The sequence below is a fragment of the Calypte anna genome, chromosome 3, assembly GCF_003957555.1.
Source record: "Calypte anna isolate BGI_N300 chromosome 3, bCalAnn1_v1.p, whole genome shotgun sequence".
NCBI lineage: Eukaryota > Metazoa > Chordata > Aves > Apodiformes > Trochilidae > Calypte > Calypte anna.
The window spans coordinates 66,616,253-66,641,458 of record NC_044246.1 but is presented as its reverse complement, the minus strand read 5'-3'; the positions used below and the strand labels follow the sequence as shown (position 1 = coordinate 66,641,458).

General features: G+C 38.4%; 1 protein-coding gene across 1 annotated transcript in view; it reads right to left on the bottom strand.

Moving 5' to 3' along the window:
- Positions 1 to 24,837, bottom strand: part of ROS1 (ROS proto-oncogene 1, receptor tyrosine kinase) — a 72,026-nt gene extending 47,189 nt beyond the window's left edge. The window contains exons 1-17 of the mRNA XM_030447554.1: positions 24,715 to 24,837; positions 22,928 to 22,981; positions 21,181 to 21,240; positions 20,558 to 20,584; positions 17,372 to 17,432; positions 15,303 to 15,451; positions 13,824 to 13,962; positions 13,170 to 13,371; positions 12,352 to 12,428; positions 9,721 to 9,843; positions 8,599 to 8,783; positions 7,753 to 7,850; positions 6,712 to 7,223; positions 5,878 to 6,090; positions 4,935 to 5,045; positions 4,205 to 4,386; positions 3,094 to 3,285 (exon numbers count right to left, since the gene is read on the bottom strand). Coding sequence (XP_030303414.1) covers positions 3,094 to 3,285; positions 4,205 to 4,386; positions 4,935 to 5,045; positions 5,878 to 6,090; positions 6,712 to 7,223; positions 7,753 to 7,850; positions 8,599 to 8,783; positions 9,721 to 9,843; positions 12,352 to 12,428; positions 13,170 to 13,371; positions 13,824 to 13,962; positions 15,303 to 15,451; positions 17,372 to 17,432; positions 20,558 to 20,584; positions 21,181 to 21,240; positions 22,928 to 22,981; positions 24,715 to 24,837 — 2,508 coding nt within the window. The remainder of the gene's footprint in view (positions 1 to 3,093; positions 3,286 to 4,204; positions 4,387 to 4,934; positions 5,046 to 5,877; positions 6,091 to 6,711; positions 7,224 to 7,752; positions 7,851 to 8,598; positions 8,784 to 9,720; positions 9,844 to 12,351; positions 12,429 to 13,169; positions 13,372 to 13,823; positions 13,963 to 15,302; positions 15,452 to 17,371; positions 17,433 to 20,557; positions 20,585 to 21,180; positions 21,241 to 22,927; positions 22,982 to 24,714) is intronic.
- Between the last annotated feature and the right edge of the window lie 369 nt (positions 24,838 to 25,206).

The window sequence follows — 25,206 nt, the reverse complement described above, 5'->3', positions numbered from 1 at the left end:
CAGAACTTCTGACTTCGTTTTCTAGCTTTGATCTGATACATAGAATATCTAATGTGTTGCATTATTAAAGGAAAATTCATGCAAAAATTTTATTGATGTATTTAGTTAAACAGGAAATTAAACTATTAAACCTTAGTAAATCATCTATTATTAGATAAAAAGTGATGGAGGAAGTGAAATAAACCTTCTGCTCATTACTTCAGTATTTAATCTTCATCAAAACTAAGTACAGCATTTTTTGAGGTGTTTTTTTAGTGGGATCTCATATTCAGAATAGTTTTCTTGCTTTTTTTCAGTAGACAACAGATTAAATACCACATGCAAAAATAATAGAAGTCAGACATCTAATAATCTGTTCTGTGAGGGAGTTTTCTTCCAGAACTTAATCTGCTAAATGTTAGCAAGTTCGTTCTATGTCAGATCATTAGCATGGCTTACAAGCTGAAAGGGCCCTCTCTGAATATGCTTTCCAGCAGCTTTCAAACTTCTCATCCAAACATTAGTTGCAGCTATTCTTTTATAAGCTCTATTTCCATTTTGTAAGTGAAACAGTTTGTTGTTTGGAGATTTTTTTGTGGGTTTTTTTTTTTAAACTCTTCATTAATAGACTGCAGAGGATGATGACAGGAAAGCAAATGCCGTATCACTTAGTTGTCTGTTGGTCCTTATGTAATCACATTCCTGACATATTTCTGTTGACATTGTGTGACAGAAAATCAAGATTTGAATGATTGCTCCTGTAGGTTTTTCTGTTAAAAATATCTTGCAATATGTATGTGCCTGAGTGCATATTTAATCCTGTGTCAGATTTTATCCCATTTACCTATTCTGCCTCCTATGCTCAACACCAAATTTGATCTTCCTGAATCTACCCTTTTTTAAAAAACACTTGGGTCTTCTTTCCTTGATTTACATTCTTTCTGCAGCTATTACAACTTCCATAGATGTGCCCATCTTCTTTCTGCTGATCTCTGTATCCCCATTAATAAAAGGCAAAGAAATATTCGTACCATTCACATTCAAGGGTTACACAGTAATTTAACACCTCCCTTTTGTTAAGCTTCAAAAATAGACAAACTTTTTCCATTTCAAGAGAGGTATCAATCTCTGTACATGATATGTAGTTGTGATCATGCAATGTAACTCCATATCATAAGACAGACTATAAATTTAGCTACTTGAAATACCCCTTGACTAGAAATATTAAGAGGCCACACTTAGAGGGTTCTGACCATTCCTGCATACAATGCATTTTGCTGCTCCTCTATAAATTACTTTTACCCCAGATATATTGAATAGTGTAAACAACTCCCTAAGTGCTTTGGAAATTCTCTGCGAGATCCTAAACTGGAATAAATCAATAAAGCTATGTCTGTATGCATCACCTAAGCTACTGATTGGAAAATAAAATTATTGTCATAAAAACATCTAGTTCCTGCCAAAGAAATTAGATCTTCAGAGTTCTGCCTTCATATTTGCTTAGGAAACCCATCATCTTTATAGTAGTGTCTTCTATTCCAGTCACTCAGACTTCAAGCCAAATGGAGATACAGCTGTAAACTGCTGAAGACTGATTACTGACCAGCAATTATTTATTAGAAAACAGCTAATACCAGTAAGAACCAGTTATGTAGAGAGTGTTCTAAATGTTGGATAACAGCAGCTAACAGTTACATCTGTGTTTTAATATTGAGGTAAGAGAAACTTTTTTTTTAGGATAAAGGACTCTATTGTGCAAGGAAGATACATTTATTACTTGTGCAAACATATATTTGCACCTTCATCTGGGAATCTGGGAGAGAAATGACAGCTCTCTAATTCCACCACTAAGGAATGTTGTAGTGCTTTCTTTTTTTTTTTTTTTTTTTTTTTTAATGGGTTTATTTTGGGTTTTATTTTAATAAAGAAACACCTGTCAACTGTAGCTGGTCATTTCTCAATCTAGACATTTTTACTTGGCTTTTTTCCTGTACATATCATAGCAGGAGGCTGAGTTCAGAAAGTCAGTGCATAGATTAGGGACAGCATAGAAACAGGAGAGGAGATGTTTGTTTGTAGGAGGTGTGAATAAGCGAATGGTTGAGGGGTGGTATCACTGACACAGAAAGGTGCAGAAAAAAAAGTGACAGGAGCAGACAAGCAGTCTTATTGCTGCCAAGGTTCCTGAAAACAAGAACAAGAAATTTAAGGTTAGCATGAGGCTGTTCAGAGAAACAGGTAGTGAAGCAAGAGAAGGGCAAGGAAGGTGATATTCACTGCTTGCAATAAACTTCAAGTTGTCAGTCCTTTGCAACAGATCACCCAGAAAATATGTGATAAGTAGAAATGTGCTGCTGAGCTTGGACAGCATGTATCTTCCCACGAAAAGGGTCCACACCAGCCAGCTTCCATTAAGAGGTATGGAAAACACAGTGACCTTTTGCACCAGAGATGGGAAGGGAAGGGAAGGGAAGGGAAGGGAAGGGAAGGGAAGGGAAGGGAAGGGAAGGGAAGGGAAGGGAAGGGAAGGGAAGGGAAGGGAAGGGAAGGGAAGGGAAGGGAAGGGAAGGGAAGGGAAGGGAAGGGAAGGGAAGGGAAGGGAAGGGAAGGGAAGGGAAGGGAAGGGAAGGGAAGGGAAGGGAAGGGAAGGGAAGGGAAGGGAAGGGAAGGGAAGGGAAGGGAAGGGAAGGGAAGGGAGATCTATGACTTAGGGAACATCACAGAGGAGGCAGGAAGCCATGGAGCCCCAGCTCTGTATTTTGATGGGAAATCCACAACTGACCACCAGACATAAGCACTGAGGAAAAAGCAAGTATCTTTCACATGTGGAAAGGAGCAGCATTATATCTGTAAGGACACCTTTAATGTCACATTTTGTTTCAAGGGTATGACTTTAAAAGTGCAGGCCAGAGTTTTGGTAAAGCTATTACAGGATATAATTCTTACCTTTTCAAAATTATATCACAATAGTGCAAGAAAGGCTTATAATTTTGCTGGTTATAACATGCTACAAAAGCTGACTATATTAAAGAGATCTAACTACTAAAACGCACCCCCATAGAAATAAAAAATAAAATTAAAATAAAATTTAGAAAAAAACAACAAAACAGTCACCTGTTTACCAGAAAACTGTAGCTGCTCTTGTAACAAAAGATACTCATCTCCATTCAGTCTTGAGCTCTCCACCGAATACATCGTGGCCCAGTACAAATAGCCATTTACTGAATCCACCACCAGATCAGTCACTAAGAACAAAACATGAGCCACAATATCTATATGGCCTCTCAGCACTGATTTTCTGTAGATCTAGGGACAAAAGAATTGCAATTTAGCACCACACCTAAATCATTAGCCATGATCAGTGAGTATACGTAAGTAACTTTTCCACAGCCATTTATCAAAAGCTTACTCAAGCCTTAGGCTTTTAAAGCATAAAACATTTGTATTCAGAATATAAACACGAAGAATAAGGCAAAATTATTAGTTGATGTTTGCCAGAAAATAACAAAAGAAAAAGCTGAAATATCTCTTCCCCTCAGCTTCCCCAGTTTTGGCAGCCTTGTGTCTGACAGAGTTTCTCACCCACTTCATATTCACTATTTGTAAGTGTAAATGAGAGTGCAAGGCAGTGTGAAATCTGGCCTCCTAGCTCCAGTTTTTAAAACAGCTTCTGACTTTGCACTTACAAGAAATGAAAGGCATAATTTGACAGCACTGCATAAATTAGCAATGCAATTTTGAAGTCAGATACCTTTTAAACAATTCACATGTCAAGGTTCCTGATATGAGAGTGTACAAAGTGCAATGGTAATTATTTTATCTGCAGTGATCTGTAAAATATAACAGTTCAGAGGTCAATCTTGAAAACCTCTGTGTAAACAAATCTTGTCAAATTTTATTAAAACAAAGTCCATCTATTTCTTCACTCAGAACAACTTGGCAGCCTTAGTTTTCATGATCTTCACTTGTTTCTCCAGTGTTGAAACCAACAAAACTGATAACACTGTAATTGATTTGCCTGATTTGCACCTGAAGTTCAGTATCCTGCATTAGTGATTAGTGAACATTTTGCTGCAGATGTTTGGAAAATCACACAAGGAAAGAAAGGCCTCCTCGTTCTGCACTGTAGTAGCAAAGATTCAAATGCATCTCAGGTTGCAATAAGTAAGAATTATCTTCCCAAACATCGTTTTCTTACTGACTTGAGGGGTTTTTTAATACCTACCGTATTTGCTTTGCCAGCCCAGTACAAGCACTGACCCAACCAATCAAAGGACAAGATCCTTGCATTTCTGATGTCAGATACATAAGTATTTTCAGTAGTATCCTCTTTTTTGCTCAATGGCCTGGTCTGAACTTCCCCCATGGAATTAATCCAATAAAGAGTGTCATTATACCAGTCAAGGTCTCGAAGAAAAAAGGAAAGATAATAAGCATTTCACAAATGTGTAAATAAAAAACCCCATATTTTCTTTAAAAATAAAAAGTAGCCAGACACTTCAGGTTTTAAAAAACTAAGCAAACAAAACAAAACAATACGAGTAAATAGACTCAGTTAACAAGACAGACGTTTCCTTATAGGAATATAATGTGCATATAGTAAATGTATAGTTATATATGTGTATATATATATATATGTATACACATATTCCCTGAAGACTATAAATGTATTACGTATGCTGGCATGCTGGAAATCAAAGAGTTGATTTCAGCTCTACTGTGATTGTGATGTTGTCAGTAGAGTTCCACAGAGGATTAATTTGATGAACAAAGTTGAAAGAAAAGGTAGACACAAAGGCTTGGCTCAGGAAAGTTGGTTCACAGCATGGCACTGTATTCAAGTGTAGGTTGCTGCAATAAAAGCTTTTTTCTTTCAGTTCTGTTGATGAAATTTGGGGAGCACTAACAAATGCTAACAAGCTTGCAGAAGCAGCATGCAATTCATTAGTATTTACCTGAAACATTTCTTATCTGAAGATAGAGGAGTTCTCCTGGCCCATAGCTATCCAGCCGCTGCTTCCAGAGGCCCTCAGCTCCCACTGCCAAAATATATGGTTCTTTTTCAGCTGGTAAAGACAGGAAATTGCAGTTGAACACACCATTGAGTAGTCAATGTGTAAAATTTGTATCTCAAAAGCAGAGTTCCTTTTTCTGGAAAGTTACAGTACCACAGTTAAAACTGTCCCTGCCCTAAGGAATAACAGACAAAGAAGACATCAAAATATCATAATTTGAGAAACTCAGAGATTCAAGGCAGGTTTAGATGCAGAACAATAAAGCAATTTTGAACCCTATTAGATGCCTTAAAACCTTGATGGATTTGGAGCTGGCCTTTCTGAATTTGGTCAAAATTCACCCCTAATCTCAAGTACCGGTACAGTGCCTTAAGCTGAAAGCTATTTTCCCTTCAGACATAGGATTTTATGAGTGAACTAGCTTTCAAAAAACATTCCATAGATCTAAAAATCTCATACATTGTGCACACATTAATTTCCCCAGTTATCTATGCTGAAACCAAGGAACTTCAGCTTTTAGTTAGCCTGGAGTTCCTCATACGTTGTAATTAACCCATAAGGCACTGCCCAAAACACTTAAGACTAGAAAGTGGTCTACAGAGCACAGGAAAGAAATAAAACCTCACATGCATATTTACTTGATAGTATATCAAATAACAAGTTTCATAGTATATTTGCATTAGAAAAATGCATATAAGTAGTAATAACAAATTCATAATATGTAATACCATTATTGTAGGTTGAGAATCTTACTATTATAACTAAAAGCAAACGTACTTATCCTGTATTCTTTATTGTTTCTAGGACAAAACTTAGGCCTCAACACATGGTAAACTGTATGCATAACTAATTATTATTTTCTCCTAGGGGAAGGAATTCTCACCTTCTTCTAAAGTGATGCCTCTAAATGTCTCTGACCATGGCCCTTCACCAGCAGGAGACACAGCTCTGACAGACACTTCATATCCTGTGAAGCTGGTCAGGTCCTTCACTGTAAACCTGGTATCCCGAATGTTTGAGACAATCCATTCCTCCTCAGATGGGTGCTGAAAGGACACTTTCACATCATAGGTCCAGTTCTGCCAAGCAGATAGACCTGTGACATGCAAATAATCATGTTATTATGGAGTAGCTGTCTGTAACAGAAAATACACATTCTTTCAGAATACTGTAGCTTTGAGCAGTATTTCAAAGCTGCCAGTATCAGAGGGCAATTAGGAAAAGAATAAGTTAAAATTTTACATTTTCTGGGGTTGGGACTAGCCAGGAGCAATGACTCAATCCTCCATGAAGAATGAAGTTCAAAGAACAAAAATTTTCCCCACCTAGGTAATTTTCTGCTGTTCAAAAACACATCTACAGAGAACAGAGACTGTAGCACAGTCACTGATCAAAATTCAGTACATCTCTGCCCTGCACTGTCCATGTGATATCAGAACCAACATTACTGCTATTTCATACCACACTTAAGAGGGACCCTTGCTTAAAATCCCTTGAAGATGACAAACAAGTTACCAACATAAACTTCTATTAATTTAACCAGAAAATTTATGTATTATACTTGCAAATCTTGTTAAATTTTACAAGTTGAGGTAATCCCACATGTCCAGCAAGATCTACTAATGAAGTCATCAAAGCCCAGCACCAGGTAAAGGGAAAGCAGGAATGTATTTGCCTAGAATGAAAAGGACTTTCAGGAAGAAACAACTGAACTTACTGGTTCCAATAGTGTGTTCAGGTGGTCTCCAGCTGACCACAGCTTGGTCTACTCCAAATAGCACCGTGACAAGCCAAGGAAGAGTTGGTAAAGGAAAAGGTTGAGTTGATGCCCCATAGAAGAGCAAATTGCCAAAACCAGAGTATTCTGGGTATGCCAAATTACAATCCACAATATATTCATTGAAGCTAGAACTCCCCATTGGAGAGACCTCCTCTTGGAAAACTGTCCAGCCATCTGTGACAGTAAATGTGTTATCCTCATAAGCAAAGCTCTCCATGTCATTGAGTGGCACATGTGATCGCAGCATGTGAAATTCTGAACCATCAAGAAAACCTGACACAAAGGCCTGTTCTGTTTTGTTGAAGAAAACAAGTCTCTTAGATTGGAAGTTGATTATGAAGTCTCTCAGCGTGCTGGATTTCACTACTGGTGAAGCTGTGGAGGTAGTGCCAGGAAAAAGTGGAAGGTTTGCTCTGTAGATGCCATCCTCCAGGAGACAGAAAATATAGCTGGCCATGGAGCAAAATAAACCCAAATAACTACAATGCAAGAACTGTGTAGATGAGTCACAATTTTAACAGCTCAGAGATGTGCCTGTCTTTATGCAGACAATAGGAAAATGCTTTAGTACTATTAATAAAGATCCTAGGAGAATTAAACACATCACTTTTTACCTTCAGGGGATTTGGCTGGCAGATTATTGGAGAATATTCTTCCATAATACCTCATGTGTTAAGCATGGACATTTAAAATGCGTAAAACTTCATATTCATAAAAGCATTCAATGTCTGAAAACCAAATTTCTGCACTGAAAATACTTTATGTCCATAAGATAAGACCTTATGGAAGAAAGTGCCAAAAACAACACTGCACTGTGCCACTTTTGTTTCAATTGTTTTGTAGTTTGTTGCCAATTGTACTTTTGTTTTTGTAAGGCAGGAGTTTGAAGCAGGAACCTAGATGGCTAATGAAGTGAAGAAAATCAGAGAGAAGCTTTACAGCACCTTTGACACAAAGTGCTCAGATGATGACCCTTACCCATTATAGGGGTCAGCTATAATTTTCCGAGGGGATGTCACATAGAGAGGAGTGATGTCTTCAGCTGCTGTGCAGTTCTCTAAATGGCAGACATATATCTGGGGAATGAGAAGAAAACCCGAGGATGCATTCATAGAGCATTTGCTAGTGAGCAAACAAGCTGACCTGAGATTCCCTCAGGGGAACTAGACAGTAAAACACCTCTCTCACAGTCCTAGGTCCTTCTGGGCTCCTGATTTGTCAGTCACCTGAGTATAACACTTGAACCAATCTATCCATGACATCTTACCCTGGAAGAGCTGCCTGTCAATCTTTTTCCCTTTTAACTTCCTACCTCTAAACTGGAAAATGAAGCCTGATTTGGGGTTATTGGAAGACCATACTTTGAATGCGATCTAGGCAGAGAAGGGAAAAGAAGGGAGTGCTTTCTGATCCTGGGACTTTTCTGAACCTTAAGACTTCTCTAACCTGCAATGGGTTTAAAATAATAATAACAAGATAAACAAACCAACAACCCCCCACTAACCAGTTAGGGCATTTTTCTAGTCCTTTGTGCACTGGAGGACTACAAAGGTACATTCAAAGCTGACCATTAACACAAGATATTCTATGAGTATGGAACAAAAGGCAGGGTTGTGATCTACACTTTTACTTCAAGTTGAAACTGTTGTTGTCTGACTTGTCATCACAGGCATGAAACACTTTCCCTCTTGAACAGTAATAAATCTATTTCTATAATCATATTTTTCCATGCATATCTGTTTATAAATGGAATTTTCTCACGTAATATAAATCACAGTAATGGTTCAAATGAAATAAGAAATTCGTTAATCCCTAGAGCACTACCTTTTCATTCATGACAAAGTATATCCTCTGGTAAAGCCAGTCTACTGAGATGGATGTAATATTCCCCCAGCCAGCATAAAAAAGAGTTAGGTCAGATACATCAGACATATCTGCAGCTCCTTTCACCCAGATGGAATTTCCCTCAGAAAAATAGACAGCTTGCTGGTAAAAATTCACAGAAATTCCTAAAAATAGAAAGATACATGTACATAGATTATATAACAAATAAACTGCAGTTTTTCAGTTACTTTTTCTACTTGCCTTAAAAAGAAGCACTTTTTGATGCTCAGCCCAACACGATTGGAGAAAGGTACCTGGCTTACTCCTCCACTTCTACTTTTCTTTCAGATAATATGGAAGGTCTCTCATTTGCTATATAAGGGACATTATTATAAACAATTTGCCCTCAGAAACATTACATAACATGCAAACAAACCGACAGTGGTCCCCTGTCTCCAGGGCAAATAGATGTAATTTGCATCTCCTCACAAAGCACCATTCAGTCTAGAATTCAAGCTCTTGTCCTGTCAAAGGGTATTTAGTCAGGGGCAAAATTTCTGCTATCTTCGTAGCTCTATCTGAGTTAAACTCAGATTTCCACAGTGTCTCCAAGGAACAAATGCAGCACCAGTTTAGATAAGAAACAATAGAGTGGGGAGTGAGTTGAGATAATGTTGTCTGGTGACCTAGGCTACTAAATGCCTCCTTATAGAGCTCTGTGCTCCAGGCTAACTAACACAGTAGCATACTCTTCAGCCAGTATCTTTTGACACTTTGTATTATTTAATTCTATTTCCCCATATTTGCATTGAGAAAACAGTTTCATTAACCACAGGGAAACATCTGCTTTGGCTTCGTCTGACTGCAGGTTAGATACCTACTACATAAAAGTCCAGCTCTTAACTATCTGTCTATGTTCAGGGACAAAAAAGTTGCACTGGGGAGAACAATTCACTTCTTCCTGGTGCCTGTCGCTTCAAATAGGTAAAAAAAATCATACCCTCAAAGTTCCTGTTTCTCCCCATTGACTACAAAGATACTGCCTCTAGGCTAGGTGAGGTACCTTCTGTCCTTGGTGAATATAGAGGTCTAAGTCATACTTGAGAGAAAAGGAGATTTTACCTGTAATGTTGTGAGATATCATATCATTTTGCAGGCACTGAGCTGCTTCGAGGAAATGTTCCGTGTATCTCTTCCTTAAAGACTTGTTTCTGGATAGGAAGAGCCATGTTGCTTTTTCCTTATCTAACAAAAGAAGAAATTCAGAATTAAGATAAACAATTGTATCAGAGAGAACGATGTTGCTAACTCAGATAAACAGCTGAAGGGGACCTATAAGAAAGCTGGGATAGATCTTTTTACACAGTTGTGTAGCTAGAGGACAAAGGACAGTGGTTTAAAATTTGAAGAGTAGAGATGTTGGCTAGACATTATGAAAATATTCTTTCCTGTGAGGGTGGTGAGATGCTGGAACAGGTTGCCAAGGGAAGTTGTGGCTGCCCCTTCCCTGTCAGTGTTCAAGGCCAGGTTGGATGGGGCTTTGAGGAATGTGGTCTAGTGAGAGGTGGCCCTGCCCATGCAGGGGGGGTGGAATTAGACAGTCTTTAAGGTCCCAAAGCATTCTGTGATTGTATGTACACACGCACTGATATATACACATGTGCATATTCTTTCACTAGCAATGACTGGTTAAAACTTAAATTCTTTGAACGTTGCATGTAGACAGGCTTCTTGCACTGGGTAAGAATGCACTGCATGACTTCCATACTATAATTTCCTGTAAGAGTAATGAGTCCCTAGCGAGGAAAAGTGAGCTGGAGCAAATGAGGCCTTATAGTCTTCCGAGAAAAAGAAGACACAAAAACACCCATGTCGCTCCAAGATCCAATGGAAGTGGAATATTTAACTCCCTGGGTTTCTTTGAAAAGCCAGTCAAACTAGAATATTATCTCACAGAGCTGGGTAAGAGCATAGAAAGTATGTTAATTTCACGTATTTCCTCATGCTGAGCAATGGTTTCTTCAAGAAACAAGTAGTTTCAGATAAAGATGATAATAGAATAATATTGTCACCTTCAAACTTGCTAAATTTAAAATATGGTGTTTTGTATTGTTTTTTTAAATAAAGTCACAAATTTTAAAGTCAAGAAGGGGAGCTTTGGTCATATAAGCTGACTTTGTTCTTATGCGGGCCCAAATAACCTACATCAAACCTCTGGAACAAATTCATATGTTTTCCTGGGCTATGCATAGCTCTGGGAAAGGCACCTCGTCATGCCTCTGAATCTAAAATCCCTGAAAATCAAGCACATCCTCTGCTAATTTAAATCAAAAGGGGGTTATCTTAATTTTTAAAAGTGGATTTTTTTCAGTCTGAATTTGGCTAATATCAGTGTGCAAACAATCCTTCCCTCTGTTTTTTTCCCTCTACTTAAACCAGCTGTCAGCTACCAGATATCATTTCCTCATATGAGTATCACAAGACTGTGATCAAATGCTTCCTTAATTCATTCCCAGATAATCTGCATAGATGGAGCTGCATGCATTTCTCACATGATGCACACACTGAGGTCATTTCGGTAACCATCTCTCCAGAACTACAAGAGGCCAATATCACTTCTTTATCTCTTTTCCAGTGGCATTTTTCACAACCTAGTCCAGACATGAGTCCCTTTCCCAGACTCTTCCCAAACACCATTTCTAAATATGATACAATTGTGAAGAAGGGTTTCTCCTGTTCTCATCAGCATGGAGAGGAAGTATATGCCAGTGCAATTCACAGGGATCAACTAAAGTATTTAGTGGTGACTCATAAGGGGAAGCAAAATGGTTCCACACCCTGAGAAGGTAGGGTTTTGGGGTGGTAGGGTTATTTGTTTGTATTCTGCATTAAATTAATTGGTTGGTAATCAGCATGACTTAATTAACACAGTCACATGTACCAGTATGGACTTTTCATAAATAGTACAAAGGTTATGGCTTAGGGTCAGCCAATCCCTACAGCAAGCCTCTGCGGCATCTCCAGATAAGGATATATCAGTGTCTCTAAGCTATCACAAAAAAAACCTTAAACAAAACCAAACAAACAAATAAACCCAAAAAACCCAACCAACCAAAAAAAACCCCAAACCCAAACACTAGGGAAGCTATATGCTCAATTTCTCCAAGATGATTGGCAGATTCAGAGACAAACTGAAAGTGTTGGTTTACTAGAGTTGAAGCCTTTCCAAGTGTTTGACATCTGGATTTCCTCAGAAGAAAGGGAGCATCTTTGCTTTCTAAAGATACATTTTTAATTAATGTTTCTGCAATTCTTTGCGTGATACCTATAGTGTATCATTACTCATATTTACTAGTATAGTAAAATAAATACAGCCATGAAAGAGAAACAAAACCAGATGTGATTTAACATATTTGGCATGAAATATCTGAGGATTTTTGACAAATTATTTTCTTATTAAAATATCATCTAGAAAATGACAGTGTGCTCTCTCAGTCACAGCCTCAGATCACCAAGGTGTTTTCCATCTCTAATACAACTCAAGCCATACAGAAGTTTGAGCCTACCAGAATCTGTCTAAACCTAAAGAACGCAACTCTCTTACAGGCTATTGACTCCTCAGTGTTCAACTCCTTGTCACGCACTCTTTACAATCTAAATACTGTTCTCTACAGCCAGGTGCATGGCTGTGTACAGAGGATGTGACTTTGTCCCCAGGAAGAGACAGCAATAAGGACCCTGATGCTTTTGTACCTTTGGTTTCGGGGGTTGTGATGTTGGCTTCGGCAGGGGGTCCAGCACCAACTTCATTGACTGCCACAATAGTGAACCTATGGCAAACCAAAGGTACAGGGTTTAGGTAGTAGGCTTCTTTTGAAGGATTGCTGGAGAAACATATTATCAAGTAAGGCAGCAGTTACAGAAGAGTTTGACTTTGGGAAAGTACACATTTAAATGTAATTCTCTGGGAAATTTATAATAAAAATAAAAGCAAACAGAATCTGAATTCCCCAAAGGTGAGACAACAATAGCAAGTATGTTAGTTTCATGTATTTCACCATGTTGACCAGTGGTTTCTTCAAGGAACAAGTAATTTCACAGATAAAGATGATTAAGATTTAAAATTGGTTTTCAAACACAGAAGAGCAACTCAATTTCATTTCAAATATCAGTATTTACCAGTGCAAAGAGAACAGAGGCACTTTTTTTTAATAAAAATGAAGGAATTTTTCAAGATGCTTACAGGACTCAAGAAGACTGCTCTATCTTTCCTAAAACAAACTGAAGACATGCCACATGGGCTTAAAAAATAAAAACCACACATCATTTAAGAAAATGCAGCCTGCTAGCCCTATGTCAAATTACTTTTCTTACTTCTCCATCTGACTTTCACATGAGCAGTCAGTTCATCTGGGATAACGCCATCATCTCAAAGGAGGTACCCTTGCTTTTGGTAAGAATGTAAGCAAATAGTGTAATTGTGAGGAAGTGGTACTTAGGCATACATTGCATTTAATCCAAGAAGGAAGTGCTCAGCACACTTGATCATGTTGGTTATCTTTTTTTTTTACCTGTAAGTGCTGTTCGGGAAGGTGGAGTAGAACTGAAAGCTTTGTCCTCTTGAGGCTCCCAACAGTTTATGATTCTCACTGGTCAGAAGCAAGTTATACCCAACAATCAATCCATTGGGAAAAAGTGGTGGAGACCAACTAACTTCAACAGTGTTTGGGCTTGAACTCTGAATATCTTTAATGACTGGAGCCGTCGCAGGAGCTGCCAGAGACAGGAATTCTTAACATTTATGATCTTAATGATTTTGCTTTTTTAGGGTGCATTTTTAGGTTTCATGCCTGTTAATTCATTTATACTAATACATATGATTAGGAACACTACATGATTTCAGCAATTCTTAGCTTTCTTTAGTGTGCAGGAAAATTTCCCTCAAAAAGTTCATGTGTATAATTGTGCACAGAAATATCCAACGTGCCTTCACAAATTTGACCATGTACTTTTCTATGCATGCTTTCAAACTAAAAGCAGGAAGCAGCCCCAAATATTCTAGTTCAAGTAAAGGGGCTGTAGTATTTTAGTTTGGTCTTCCACAGCAACCCAGCAGACAGCAAATGTATCATTCTGAAGATTAAGCAACAATGTTTTCCGTGAAAGAAGCAACAAGGAAACCTAGATGTTTCTGATAAAATGTAGTTAATAGCATGATTCATTACCTCCAAAAGCATGTGTCCGATAAGTGGGACTTGATGGAGAATGGAGCTGCAGCTGAGATGTGATGATCCAGACTACCCGAAACACATACTTTGTGAAGGCTTGAAGGCCTTTGACTGTATATGAAGTTTCAGACACCACCTAGATCAATGCACAGACACAATCTTTTTTTCTTCCTCCACCTTGTATTTACTATGTTGAGTGTTATCAGGGCAAAACAATGCTTAGACAACAAAATGCATATTTCAGGATAATAATCTGCAGCATCCTAAGCTTAAATAAGAGGAAATTCTGGAAGCTATTTTCACCACAGGCTTTGATTTTCCATCCTTTTAGCACTTGCCTCTTTTCTTCAGTACACGTTACTGAATCTAAACAATGAATGGATGTGTGGAAGGATGATTGCAATACAATAATAAATTTTAAGAATAAGTAAAAAATAGAAAACAGTTACATACTATGGGCAATGTATTTAAAACTGCTGCTACATACACTACAGGTTTAAAATCTGAAGATTCCCAGCTACATTAAAATATTTATGGTCTGAAGTAATTGTTCCCCATTGTTTCACCAATGATTAATTCAGAAGAACTTCCTGCTTAGCAAATTATCTTTACTTTTGATTTGTGGCACCAGCTTGCTGTGCTCTGTAAAATGGTCCAACAGAGACGATGGCAAGATAACAAGCGTAGAGTTGACGCAAAAGAGCGTAAAATGAGAATAACCATACTGAGTCAGAACAAACATCTATTAGCCAAGTATTGTGTTTTGACAAGAACTATATATCTCCATGGGAAGGTATATTAAATAGAAAGCCTACAGTTTTATTTCTCCAGAATACCTTCAATCTTGACTTCAAGCATGGCTCAACATGAAACCGTGGCAGTTGCATGGTCTAAGTTGCATTTAGTAGACCTGCATTTTTTTTCTTTCATTAATTTGTCCAGTCCCTTTTTGAAGTCCATTAAATAACTTTAGTAATTTTAATATTTAGTAGTTTGAATTTAGTGAGGAAATGCCTTCATTTGCTAGTGTGAACATGCTACCTGCTTAGTTTCCATAGAGGTCCCTAGCTTCGACATTGGAGGAAACAAAGAGTAACAATCACTTCTCAGCTTCTTTGTGCTACTCATGATTTTGTGAACCTCTATCACACGCTTAATGTATTATCCAATGTTTTTCTAAAATAAAATGAAGATCAGAGACAAAAAACACAAGCCTGCAAGTACACTAGGAATTCTAACATGTTTTATGAATTCTAGCCGACTGATAGAAAAAGATAAAGGAATCACTTAATTTGCCAGTAAATTAGAGACACTTCTACATCAAAATCTAATCATTACTTTCATTTCTCAGGTGTTTTTTGTTGTGATTGCAATCTGTTTATAAATTGAAATTTATTTTCCCCCTCTAAGGAAGGACTGAACTATAAACAAGTCCAAGAAGCTATTTCTTTGGAAAGGAAAAGTGTCGTTCTTTACCTCTGTGTACCTCCAGTCTCCTGGGAGCTGATAGAACTTCCACTGGATAATATATTTGACCCCAGAGATGTTAGCTGGCTTCCACCCTAATGTGACATTGTGGCTCCCTATGATAGATGCAAATGGTGCTCCAGGCTTGTTCAAATAGTCTGAGAGGAAAATATAATGCAACACTAAGAAAAAAACTTTCATAGCAATTTCAGAGCAAAAGTCTATTACGCCCTACACACACATGAAAGCTGTGAATCCAACAAAGAAACAGGATTTAATTTACTGAAAATGTTACTGAATTAATCACATGATATTGAGGATTGAGGATAGCCCTCAGGAGAAGGACTTTGGGGTGGAAGTGGATCAGAAATTTAACGTGAGCCATCAGTGTGCACTTGCAGCCCAGAAAGCCAACTGCGTCCTGGTCTGCAGAAAAAGAAGTATGGACAGTCAGTAAAGGGAGGTGATTCTCCCCCTCTACTTTGCTCTTGTGAGACCCCTCATGGAGTCCTGTGTCCAGTTCTGAAGTCCCAAACATAAAGAAGGACACAGAGCTCCTGTAGCATATCCAGAGGAGAGACACTAAAATGGTCAGAGGGCTGGAGCACCTCCCCTATGAAGACAGGCTGAGGAAGTTGGGGTTGTTCAGTCTGGAGAAGAGGAGGCCTCAAGGTGATCTTATAGCAACCTTCCAATATCTGTAAGGGGATTACAGGAAAGATGGGGTAGGGCTTTCTACACAGTTGAGAGGAAAAGGGGCAATGGTTTAAAATTTGAAGAGGGGAGATTTAGGACACACATTATGAAGAAATTCTTTCCTGTGAGCGTAGTGAGATGTTGGAACAGATTGCTAAGGGAAGCTGTGGCTGCCCCTTCCCTGTCAGTGTTAAAGGCCAGGCTGGATGGGACCTTGAGCAACCTGATGTAGTGGGAGGTGTCTCTGCCCATGCAAGGGGGTCAGAACTAGATAATTTTTAAGGTCCCTTTCAACCCCAGCCATTCCATATTTTAAAGACAGTTTGATAAGTAACACTGACCTGGGCCAAGCTCAATGTTAGTAATTGTGACTAAAACTCTGTGCGTAGGTAAATATACTCTAAGTTACAAGTAAAATTTTGCTGAATAGAAACCTGGTGAAGGTACTGGAGATTTCTGAAGAGATTTTCAAGGAGTCTATTTCAATAGCACTGTATTGTCCCAATTGTTCCCATGCAAGCTATAGGAGATAAGCTGGCAATTGTTTCAAAGTAACAGGTACATCAAGGGTGGGTGTTTGACAAACTATTGTAGTGAAATGAGGCAACTAGGTGCCACTAATTGCCAAGGAGTGGGGATGAGCTTGTGTTAAGCCCACTTGTGCCTGATTAGGGCGGGCTCTAACTGCTCATGAGCAGGATTAGGGGGCCAATAAAAGGTAAGGCCTGAATTCATAAGCTCAGCTCATGCTGGAACTCACAACCTCGGCATGCTTGGCTTACTGCTTCTATGAGCACCGCACTAACCTGATTGTGCCCCCTGGAGCTTTGTCTCAGTACCACACTAACTTGGTTGCGCCATCAGAGCTCTTCACCACTAGGGTGAGGCTTGAACCCACGGCCTCAGCATTCCTCAGGTTTGCTGTATAAGTACCACGCGCTAACCAACTGTGCCACTCGAGCGTGAGCTGAGCTTGTGAATTCAGGCCTTACCTTTTATTGGCCCCCTAATCCTGCCCATGCGCAGTTGGGGCCCACCTTAATCAGGCACAGGTGGGCTTAACACAAGCTCATGCCCACTGCCTGGTAATTAGTGGCACCTGGTTGCCTCATTTCACTACAAACTATCATATTAAATAGTTGAGATTTAATTTTAAAAGTCTTGTGTCCATGAAAGGTATGAAAAATAGTTTTACTGTAAGATATAGTTAACTTCTTTGTACTTGTTGAAAGGAAAAGAGCAGCGGCAATTTTCTAAGTATTAAAAACACTCAAGATATTTTCATATTTTTTCAAAGAAACTCAGACAGTAAATTAATACTGCAATCTTAAAACTGAACTTATCAGGCTGTGAATCGGGCACAGGACTTTGTTCAAACTTACTCTGTGCTTCAGCTCCATATGCATCCTCTGCACGCCTACAGCCAAACTTACAGGAAATTGTCTGTTAAGGGTACAGAACTCACTGGTTAGTTTTGTGTAAGGGCACAACTTCCTCCCAGAAATATGGAGACATGCTTTATATACATACAAATCCTGTGGAATTACACTCTTTCTTAGAAATAGCAGTACCACAAACTCACTCCGAGGAGGTGTTCTTTTCATCATTTCACTGGGCACTGAATTAGGGTTCTTCTCCTTACACACTGTCCTTTTGTGGAAAGCACAAATATGGAGCTACATTAAAGTTGGAAATATGCTTCAGTGACAGCCATTGAGTTAGGAAGTGATGGTTTTTAATATGTTAAAATGATATGTTACACATATTGGGTTTACCCTTTCCCACTTCATATATTTCTTATGAATGAGGCACATTCATCCAAATGTAATTCCAGTGAATTTTCAGGATAGTTGAAATTAGTAATTTGTAAGAGCAGAAATACCTAATTCACACTTCCTTGTCAGCAGTTACTCCTTGTGGTACCCTCATGTCCATGAGCTGCAAACATAACCAATACCCCAGGGCAGCAAGTTCTCCACACTCAGATCCTGAGAACAGAAAACCCTTCAGAGTTTTCAGTTTAGGTAGGAAAAAAAGGTACAGTGCTAGTCTGCTTTATTTGTAGAGAATTTAAGAGGTAGTAAGATTTCTCTTACTGGATCTTAGTGGATCTCTCTTTAAAATTACATGTAAGACTGAGTATCCTGGAAAGACAAAACTTTTGAGAAGTGATGGTTTGAGCTCTTCTACACAGCTACTTTTTGGAGGCTCATTTTATCATGCAATTTCATTTGGCCTATAAAATCTTGAAGATTTTCTTCATACAAGTGATAGTTAACCTTTAGATCACCCAGAAGCAATTCGTCATGCTAAGTGAGCAAAGTATTTTTATTGCTCTTCCTGTGATTCTATGATACACATTTCCAGCACCCTATGGAAACGGATAAGTCTTGTTATTTCAGGCAGCACAGTTGCTGCTGAGGTGGATTTCTTAGCAATATATTCCTCTATATGTTATCTTACATCTAGGCATTCAGTGCCAAGTGCAAGCACTTCTGAAAACTTTTTTCAAATGTGTTCATAATCAGAGAAATAAAATACCTCCAAGTCAGTTAGGAAAAGGGCCCTGAAGATGATCAGAGGGCTGGAGGACCTCTCCTATGAAGAGATGCTGATAGATTTGAGGCTATTCAGCCTGGAAGAGAGAAGGCTCTGGGGACACTCTATAGCAGCCTTCCAATACTTGAAGGGTTGTACAGGAAAGCTGGGAAGAGGCTTTTTAGAAGGGTGTGTAGTGATAGGACAAGGGGTAATGGTTTTAAAGTGGAAAAGGGAAGATTTAGGTTGGACAGTAGGAAGAAAGTCTTCACTTTGAGGGTGGTGAGAGACTGGAGCAGGTTGCCCAGGAAGGTTGTGGCTTCCTCCTTCCTGGAAGTGTCCAAGACCAAGCTGGATGGGGCTTGGAGCAATCTGGTCTAGAGGGAGGTGTTTCTGCCAATGCAAGGGGGTTACCACTAGATGATCCTTAACATCCCTTCCACCCAAACCATCCTATAATTATTATCACTGTTGGGAGGCAAAGATCAAGGTATTGGCAGACATCAGTTATCAACTGTACACCGCAGTTTTCATTTGCCACCAAGATTTTTTTAATTTGTAGGGCATAGTGTCCCCAAGGTACACACCGGTTCGTAGTGCCTTCTATTTCATGTAACACAGACATTTCTGATCATTTGGTTTCTGTCATGTTTTTGCTTTTTTCTTCAGATCTTTGTCCAAACTATAATTCCAAATTTGCTTGGGGTAAAAGGATTACTAAAGCTCCTAACCCTGGAAATTTTAAGGCAAGATTACCATCTGCTCTGCCTGAAAAAAAGAAATCCTCATATATCCTCTCCATTGATCAGAACTGCCCCTGTGTGAGCCAGATTCTGCTGCCCTTTCTTGTTAATATTCTCACCAAATTCAGTGGCATACCTTTGTTCCTAGGTAAGAGGTAATATCCATCAGGAATACTACTACCAGATTCCAGTGCCAAGGTGTATTTACAGCATAGAGCTGAGCCAACTCCAAAGGAAAGGTCACAGTCTTACTCCCCCCCCTCTTTTCCCCTGCAGACTGCAATTACAATCTGCAGACAGTGACCTAGTGCTCCCCTGACCATGCGGGGAGTCAAACTAAACAGCTGATCCAAGGGAAAAACAGGGGAAAACTAGCTCTTGCAGAGTTAGTGAATTTTAAAGGAATATTGTATGGCCACAGGGAAAAAAATAAATAAAAAAATAAAAATTAAATCCAACCCCACATTAATTCTGTTTCTGCAAAAGTAAGTTGGTTTATTTCCTGAACTGTTCCTACACTCCAAATGCATAATTTAGCATCTTCATAAACTTCTTTCATCGTCACAGTTTCACAGATTAAAAAGCATTTAAAAAAATAAGCCTTTTCAATCAAAGTTCAAGATTGACAATCAGCTTTTGTCCCAGTCAGGACATCCCATCCTGCATTCTATGTTCATTCTAAAGGGTCCTCAGAAAGGCACCATCTCTTTACAGCCCTTAGTTGCCTCATACTTCTCACTGAAAATGCCAGTCCTTCTGCAGCACAGATCAGGTATTTCCCAGCTGAGATCTCTTTCTAAAGGACCTCATGTTGCCTTACACTGAATTGCATTTTAATTCATTTTTACTCTCAGTGAAGAGTGTGCTTTGCCTTCTAGCTCCCACTGCTTGTTTCCTCTTATCGCCAACCTGGTGCCATACCAGCCTTAGTAAACATTCTCTCTGGTTCATCTTTGATGGCAGTAACAACAAACTAGATAAAAAAAAGACCACTATGAGAGCCTAGAATATAATTTATATAGGTCTGTACCACATTCTGTACTGGTATGATTAGTCTGCTTTCTGTAAAGCAATAGTCTTTGCTAAACAGCAATTTTTAATGCAAACATGTCCTTGGCAACCATGCCGTAAAGAAAGGATTCAGGTGTTTAACTTATTCTTTAAGGAGCACAAAACCATTAGACCTGGGCTGATAAGTCTATGTATCTACTTAGCACTATATGGATATAGTAATCACTGAAATCATGATTTTTTTTTTTTTTTATTGATTGATAACATTTAACTTACCTCACACGCTCTGGTGTATGTCTTATTCTGCCAAGAAGCAAATCAATACAGCACAGGATTAGCATAAATACATTCACATAGTATTTCAAACAGATAATATCAATTAATCAGAAATTTCTTACAGTAAAAAGTACACTACAAAACCTTATCACTGGCAAATGCAAAAGAAGGAAAACTCACACTTGAAAAACCAGAAAGTCAACATTAAAAAGATGCCAAGGAGCTTTAGGTTTCAAGAGGTCCAGAAAAAAGGGAAATGTTTAAAAACAATCATGGCAATTGTCCCAGACCAATGCAAACTCTTACCCATCCAGTTTAGTAAAAACAAGAAGCCAATGTGGGAAAGACCATGTGCCAATCTGAGTGAGTGGCCGAGCTTAATGAGCTGTAAAATGTCCCACATTTTGACAAACACAATGGAAACTTTTGCTATTACAGGTAACTCCCATAGCAAGAATTACTGACTTCCCAGAAGAATTTATAAGTGTGCTGAGAAAAAATGTGGATATTATGTCTTTCCACAGAAACTCTGCTCTGGTTATGTTTTCCACATCTGCCCTTGGATTAGGTACTTGATGGACTGGAAACAAGTGCTACAGAGCCATGGCTAAGGCAATACTCACACATTTCAGTGGGCAATTGATTTGCACCGTTGCATTCCAAAACTGACATCCCTGTGTGCACTGCAAAGACAGACAATGGCATTAAAAACTACTTTTAAACCACTTTTTTTTTTAAAGAGACGAGATACTCCAGTGCTTAGAGTGAGAACAATAGTTGATTTCCAGATGCAGTAAAATATTATGAATGACCAAGTCACAGCTCCTTCATGCTCCAGCTTTGTAACAATAAAGTAGGCACTGTTAGCACTTAAAGTCTGTAACAAAAATATTAACTATATCAAAGATCATAAAGTACTCAGATACTACAGTAAAGGAGTTATGTTGTGCTTTTCCTAATGTAAAATCAAATATAGAGAAGAAGATAAATCATTCTTAGAGACTGTTTTGTGCAAAACAGTAAGATGTTCAACTATCTGGTCAGCTCTGGTAAAGCCTTTGATACTCTCACATTTCCTGGGAGCAGTAAAAAGACTGCAGAACACCTGAACAGACCATGGCTATCACCTGGGGAAGAGTTCTCTGCTTTACATAGGCCTTGGGAATGGGTTGATACACAGCTCCAGGGGCAGAAGGAACTCTGGTTCTGACAGACCATGTTCAGTTTTGCTCTGGGAACAAATCACCCAGCCAGCCACGATGTGGGTGGCCAGTGCTCCCTCTTTCCCAGCTTTATTTTTACCATTTGTTCTTTGTGGAGAAGTAACACACACAGAGCATGCAGCACAGCAGAGCACAGTGGAAAGCTGTTCAGCACAAGCCCCACACTCTCCAACATGCAAGGCTTTGGCTTTAAAACCACGAGTTTTCAAAGGCATAATTAAATATGAAGTAGTTTGTGTTTGATGTTGGCCCTTGTTTATTCTGTCTCATCTACATCTTAATGGTAATTTCTCTTAATGTACATTTTTCTTTTTAAATATAAAAAAGCTGAAAGGGAACAATTTTTGAAGCAACAGACTCTGGTATTAAGCATTGCAAAGCCTCATGAAAAAAAGTTGAAAGACTTGATAATACTGTGCAAATATACACAGCGACCTAAGTAGGTGAGTCAGCCTTGCTAGGTATTGTCGTGACAACTCAGACTTTTATGGTCCCAGCATCATAAATGACACAACCTTGCTAGATGCCAGGTGCTGAGAAGCTTCTAGTGGAAAATTTTCTCTGTGGAAAATATTAATAAGTTCATCACTCCTCAAAGAAAATATATAACTGCCAGCACTCAAAATCAGGCTTGGGACAGCGTCAGCTAAAGACCTCACAAGGATACTGCTATGGAAAGCTCATGTTAAGATAAAGATCACCCCATGATAGATACAACCGTTTGAAGTCCTACAGAACTCTAAATTTTCAACAACTGTAATTTTAAGTTTTCTCCCATCAAATCACTGAGACAGGGAAACACACTACTTGACTACAAAAGTACCTGAGTAAATTATTCACATTTTTGAAAGAACACTGATTTTTACTTATCTTCTCAAAAAAGAGTGATTATGAATCTTGTAGATCACAAATGCAAACATGACTCAGAGCAGAGCACCACTCCCTTTGCATATTTTCTTTAAACAAAAATGACAGTTGTTTCTTTAATAATTTGAGCCCAGTCTCAGCACACAACCTAGTGACTTATGCCAGACAGGCAACTGTGCAAATTTACATTAAGTTTTTGACAATGTGATCATTGTACCCATTTTATTCAAGAAGCAATAACATAAAACATCAGTAATTAGCAAAGTAAACCATTACTCACTGCTCCAGTGATGTCACTAACATTGCAAAGGTTAGTAATTCCAACTTCTCCTTCCTATAAGAGAAATACAAACATTTTTCCAGAGATTCAAAATGCTTCCCCAAAATTCTTTGATTAAAATATATTATAGCATTAGTTTCTTGTAAAAATTTTTTTCTTTGACTAATGTTTCCTCATTTGAAGAAATTTATTGTTGGTACACCAGTAGCATCTCATTTCAGACCAATTTCAGAGTACCATAGAACTAGGACATTGGCAGAATCAGCTGGTGTTAATTAAATTATTTCAGGTAGGAATTTGGCTCTCATCTCCTGATCCTGCTTCACTGAGTCAACAGCAAAGACTTCATAAATATCTTGCACATAAACGACAAAGACAAGTGGCTTAAACCTCTTGGGAGCAGGAAGACTTTCCTTCAAGCTAAATGCCTTTTGTCTGGCCTTCTTTTGAAGGCACTTCATGCAGCCATATGGTGACCACTCTTCCTTTCCTGCCAAAAGTGCTCTTGAGCTTGGGTGCCTATTTTTTCACATCATGCAAAGTGTGCAAAACCAGTCACTGCCTGTGAAGTGCAAACGATTTGACAATATATCTCACAGCCTTGGAGAAGCTGAATGTTAGGTCTTAAGCTTCATCCTGCAGAGAGGTAAGAGTGCCCTTAACAAAATGATTTCCAGAAGAAAGTTTCAGCACACTGGGCACACTGTGACAGTAGGGGGAAATCAAAAGTGTCACGAAGCAAATGTGAACACAATCGGTAGACTGGAGGAGAAAAATAAGATTTACAGCTCTCAGACTCCAAGATTTTATTTTTCTTATCTGATCTGTTACACAGTGTGTTCACTGAACACAAATGCGATTTTCCTGTCTTTCAAAGCTGGTAGGAACAGTAACTTATTTCTTATTCTGAATTAATTTAAGCTTAAATCAAAGGATTTCTGTTAAAGTTATCATTGCAGGATAAGCTTTCATCAGGGAAGGTAATTAATTCTTTCGCTGGTGAAAAAGTTAGAAATAGTTTTAAAGGGCATATTTAAAGGAAAAGAAACATGTATGAAATAAAATGGAGCAGGTGATAGTCTCTCTGCAGCAGGCTTCCAGTTAGTTAGCCCCAGGGCACAAAATGTCCTTTTTTCACAGAGCAAAAGTACATGGTCTTCTAAACACAGACATTTCAAACAAATAGAAACACAGTGATAACTACTGAAAACTTCATGTAGAATTGTTGTGTGGATTTGAGAGGTTTTGCTTACCTTTGTCATGTATCAGTAGAGGCAAAAATAATAAATTCCACTTGACTACTAAAACATACACTAAGGAAGCATAAGATAAAGGATCTATTAACTTACTGTAATACTTAAAGAAATATCCCCAATTTCAAGCATAACTGACTTTAAAAAGAAGTTGAAACTAATTCAGGATGATTGTGCAGGCCACGGAGTCTCAATTTCTTGTGAATTTACAGTTTTCCTAGGTTTATATAAGAAAAGTCATAGACTAGACCCAGACGGTCAAGTAAAGCAAAGAAACTGAAAGAGCAAAGGTTTCTCTCCTCCACCCTCCAGAGTCTTTAGAATTTATAGTAATATATGGATTTTTATATATGTATATAAAGACTTTTTAAAAATAAAACCCATGCAATCTGGTTAATGGGATTTCTTTCCCACTTTTTTACTCAGAAACATTCTTTAAAATATTTTGAAAAAGCTCATACGTCATAGGAAATTCTTACAGCACTAGCAACCATCTATGTTTCAAAAGAATAAGTATAGCTTTTCAAAACTTACCAGGTTATTCATACATAAGTTTTGACAATCTTTTGAGAAAGTACAGTACACTGCAGAAATCCATACAGAGCAAAAAGCAGCAAGTCTGTTTAGCTGGAGATCCCCCAGGCAGATGTTCCTCATAACTTAAACAGTTTTATCCGGCAGTCTGATTCTGTCCTGGATCTGGCCATGCAAACTCCTTTTCGTCTAGATGACAGAGATGCAACTGTGAAATCTCTGCATTTCAGTTTATTAAGTATTTTTTTTTTTGTTTACACTCCGGTCCTTCAACAACTTTTCAGCTTCCTGGAGCACTTGACTCGAAATTGCACAACATCAATTTCATAGTTTCTTATTAAACCACTGAAACAAAAGAGCTGGCCAATAAATGTCAGCGTATTTCCTTACACAAACATCATTAACGTAAAGAGGAAACTAAGCACAATGCTTTCAATCAGGTGCTCCAAACAACAGGGAAACAGGGGGAGAGGGAGAGAAAACTACCTTAAT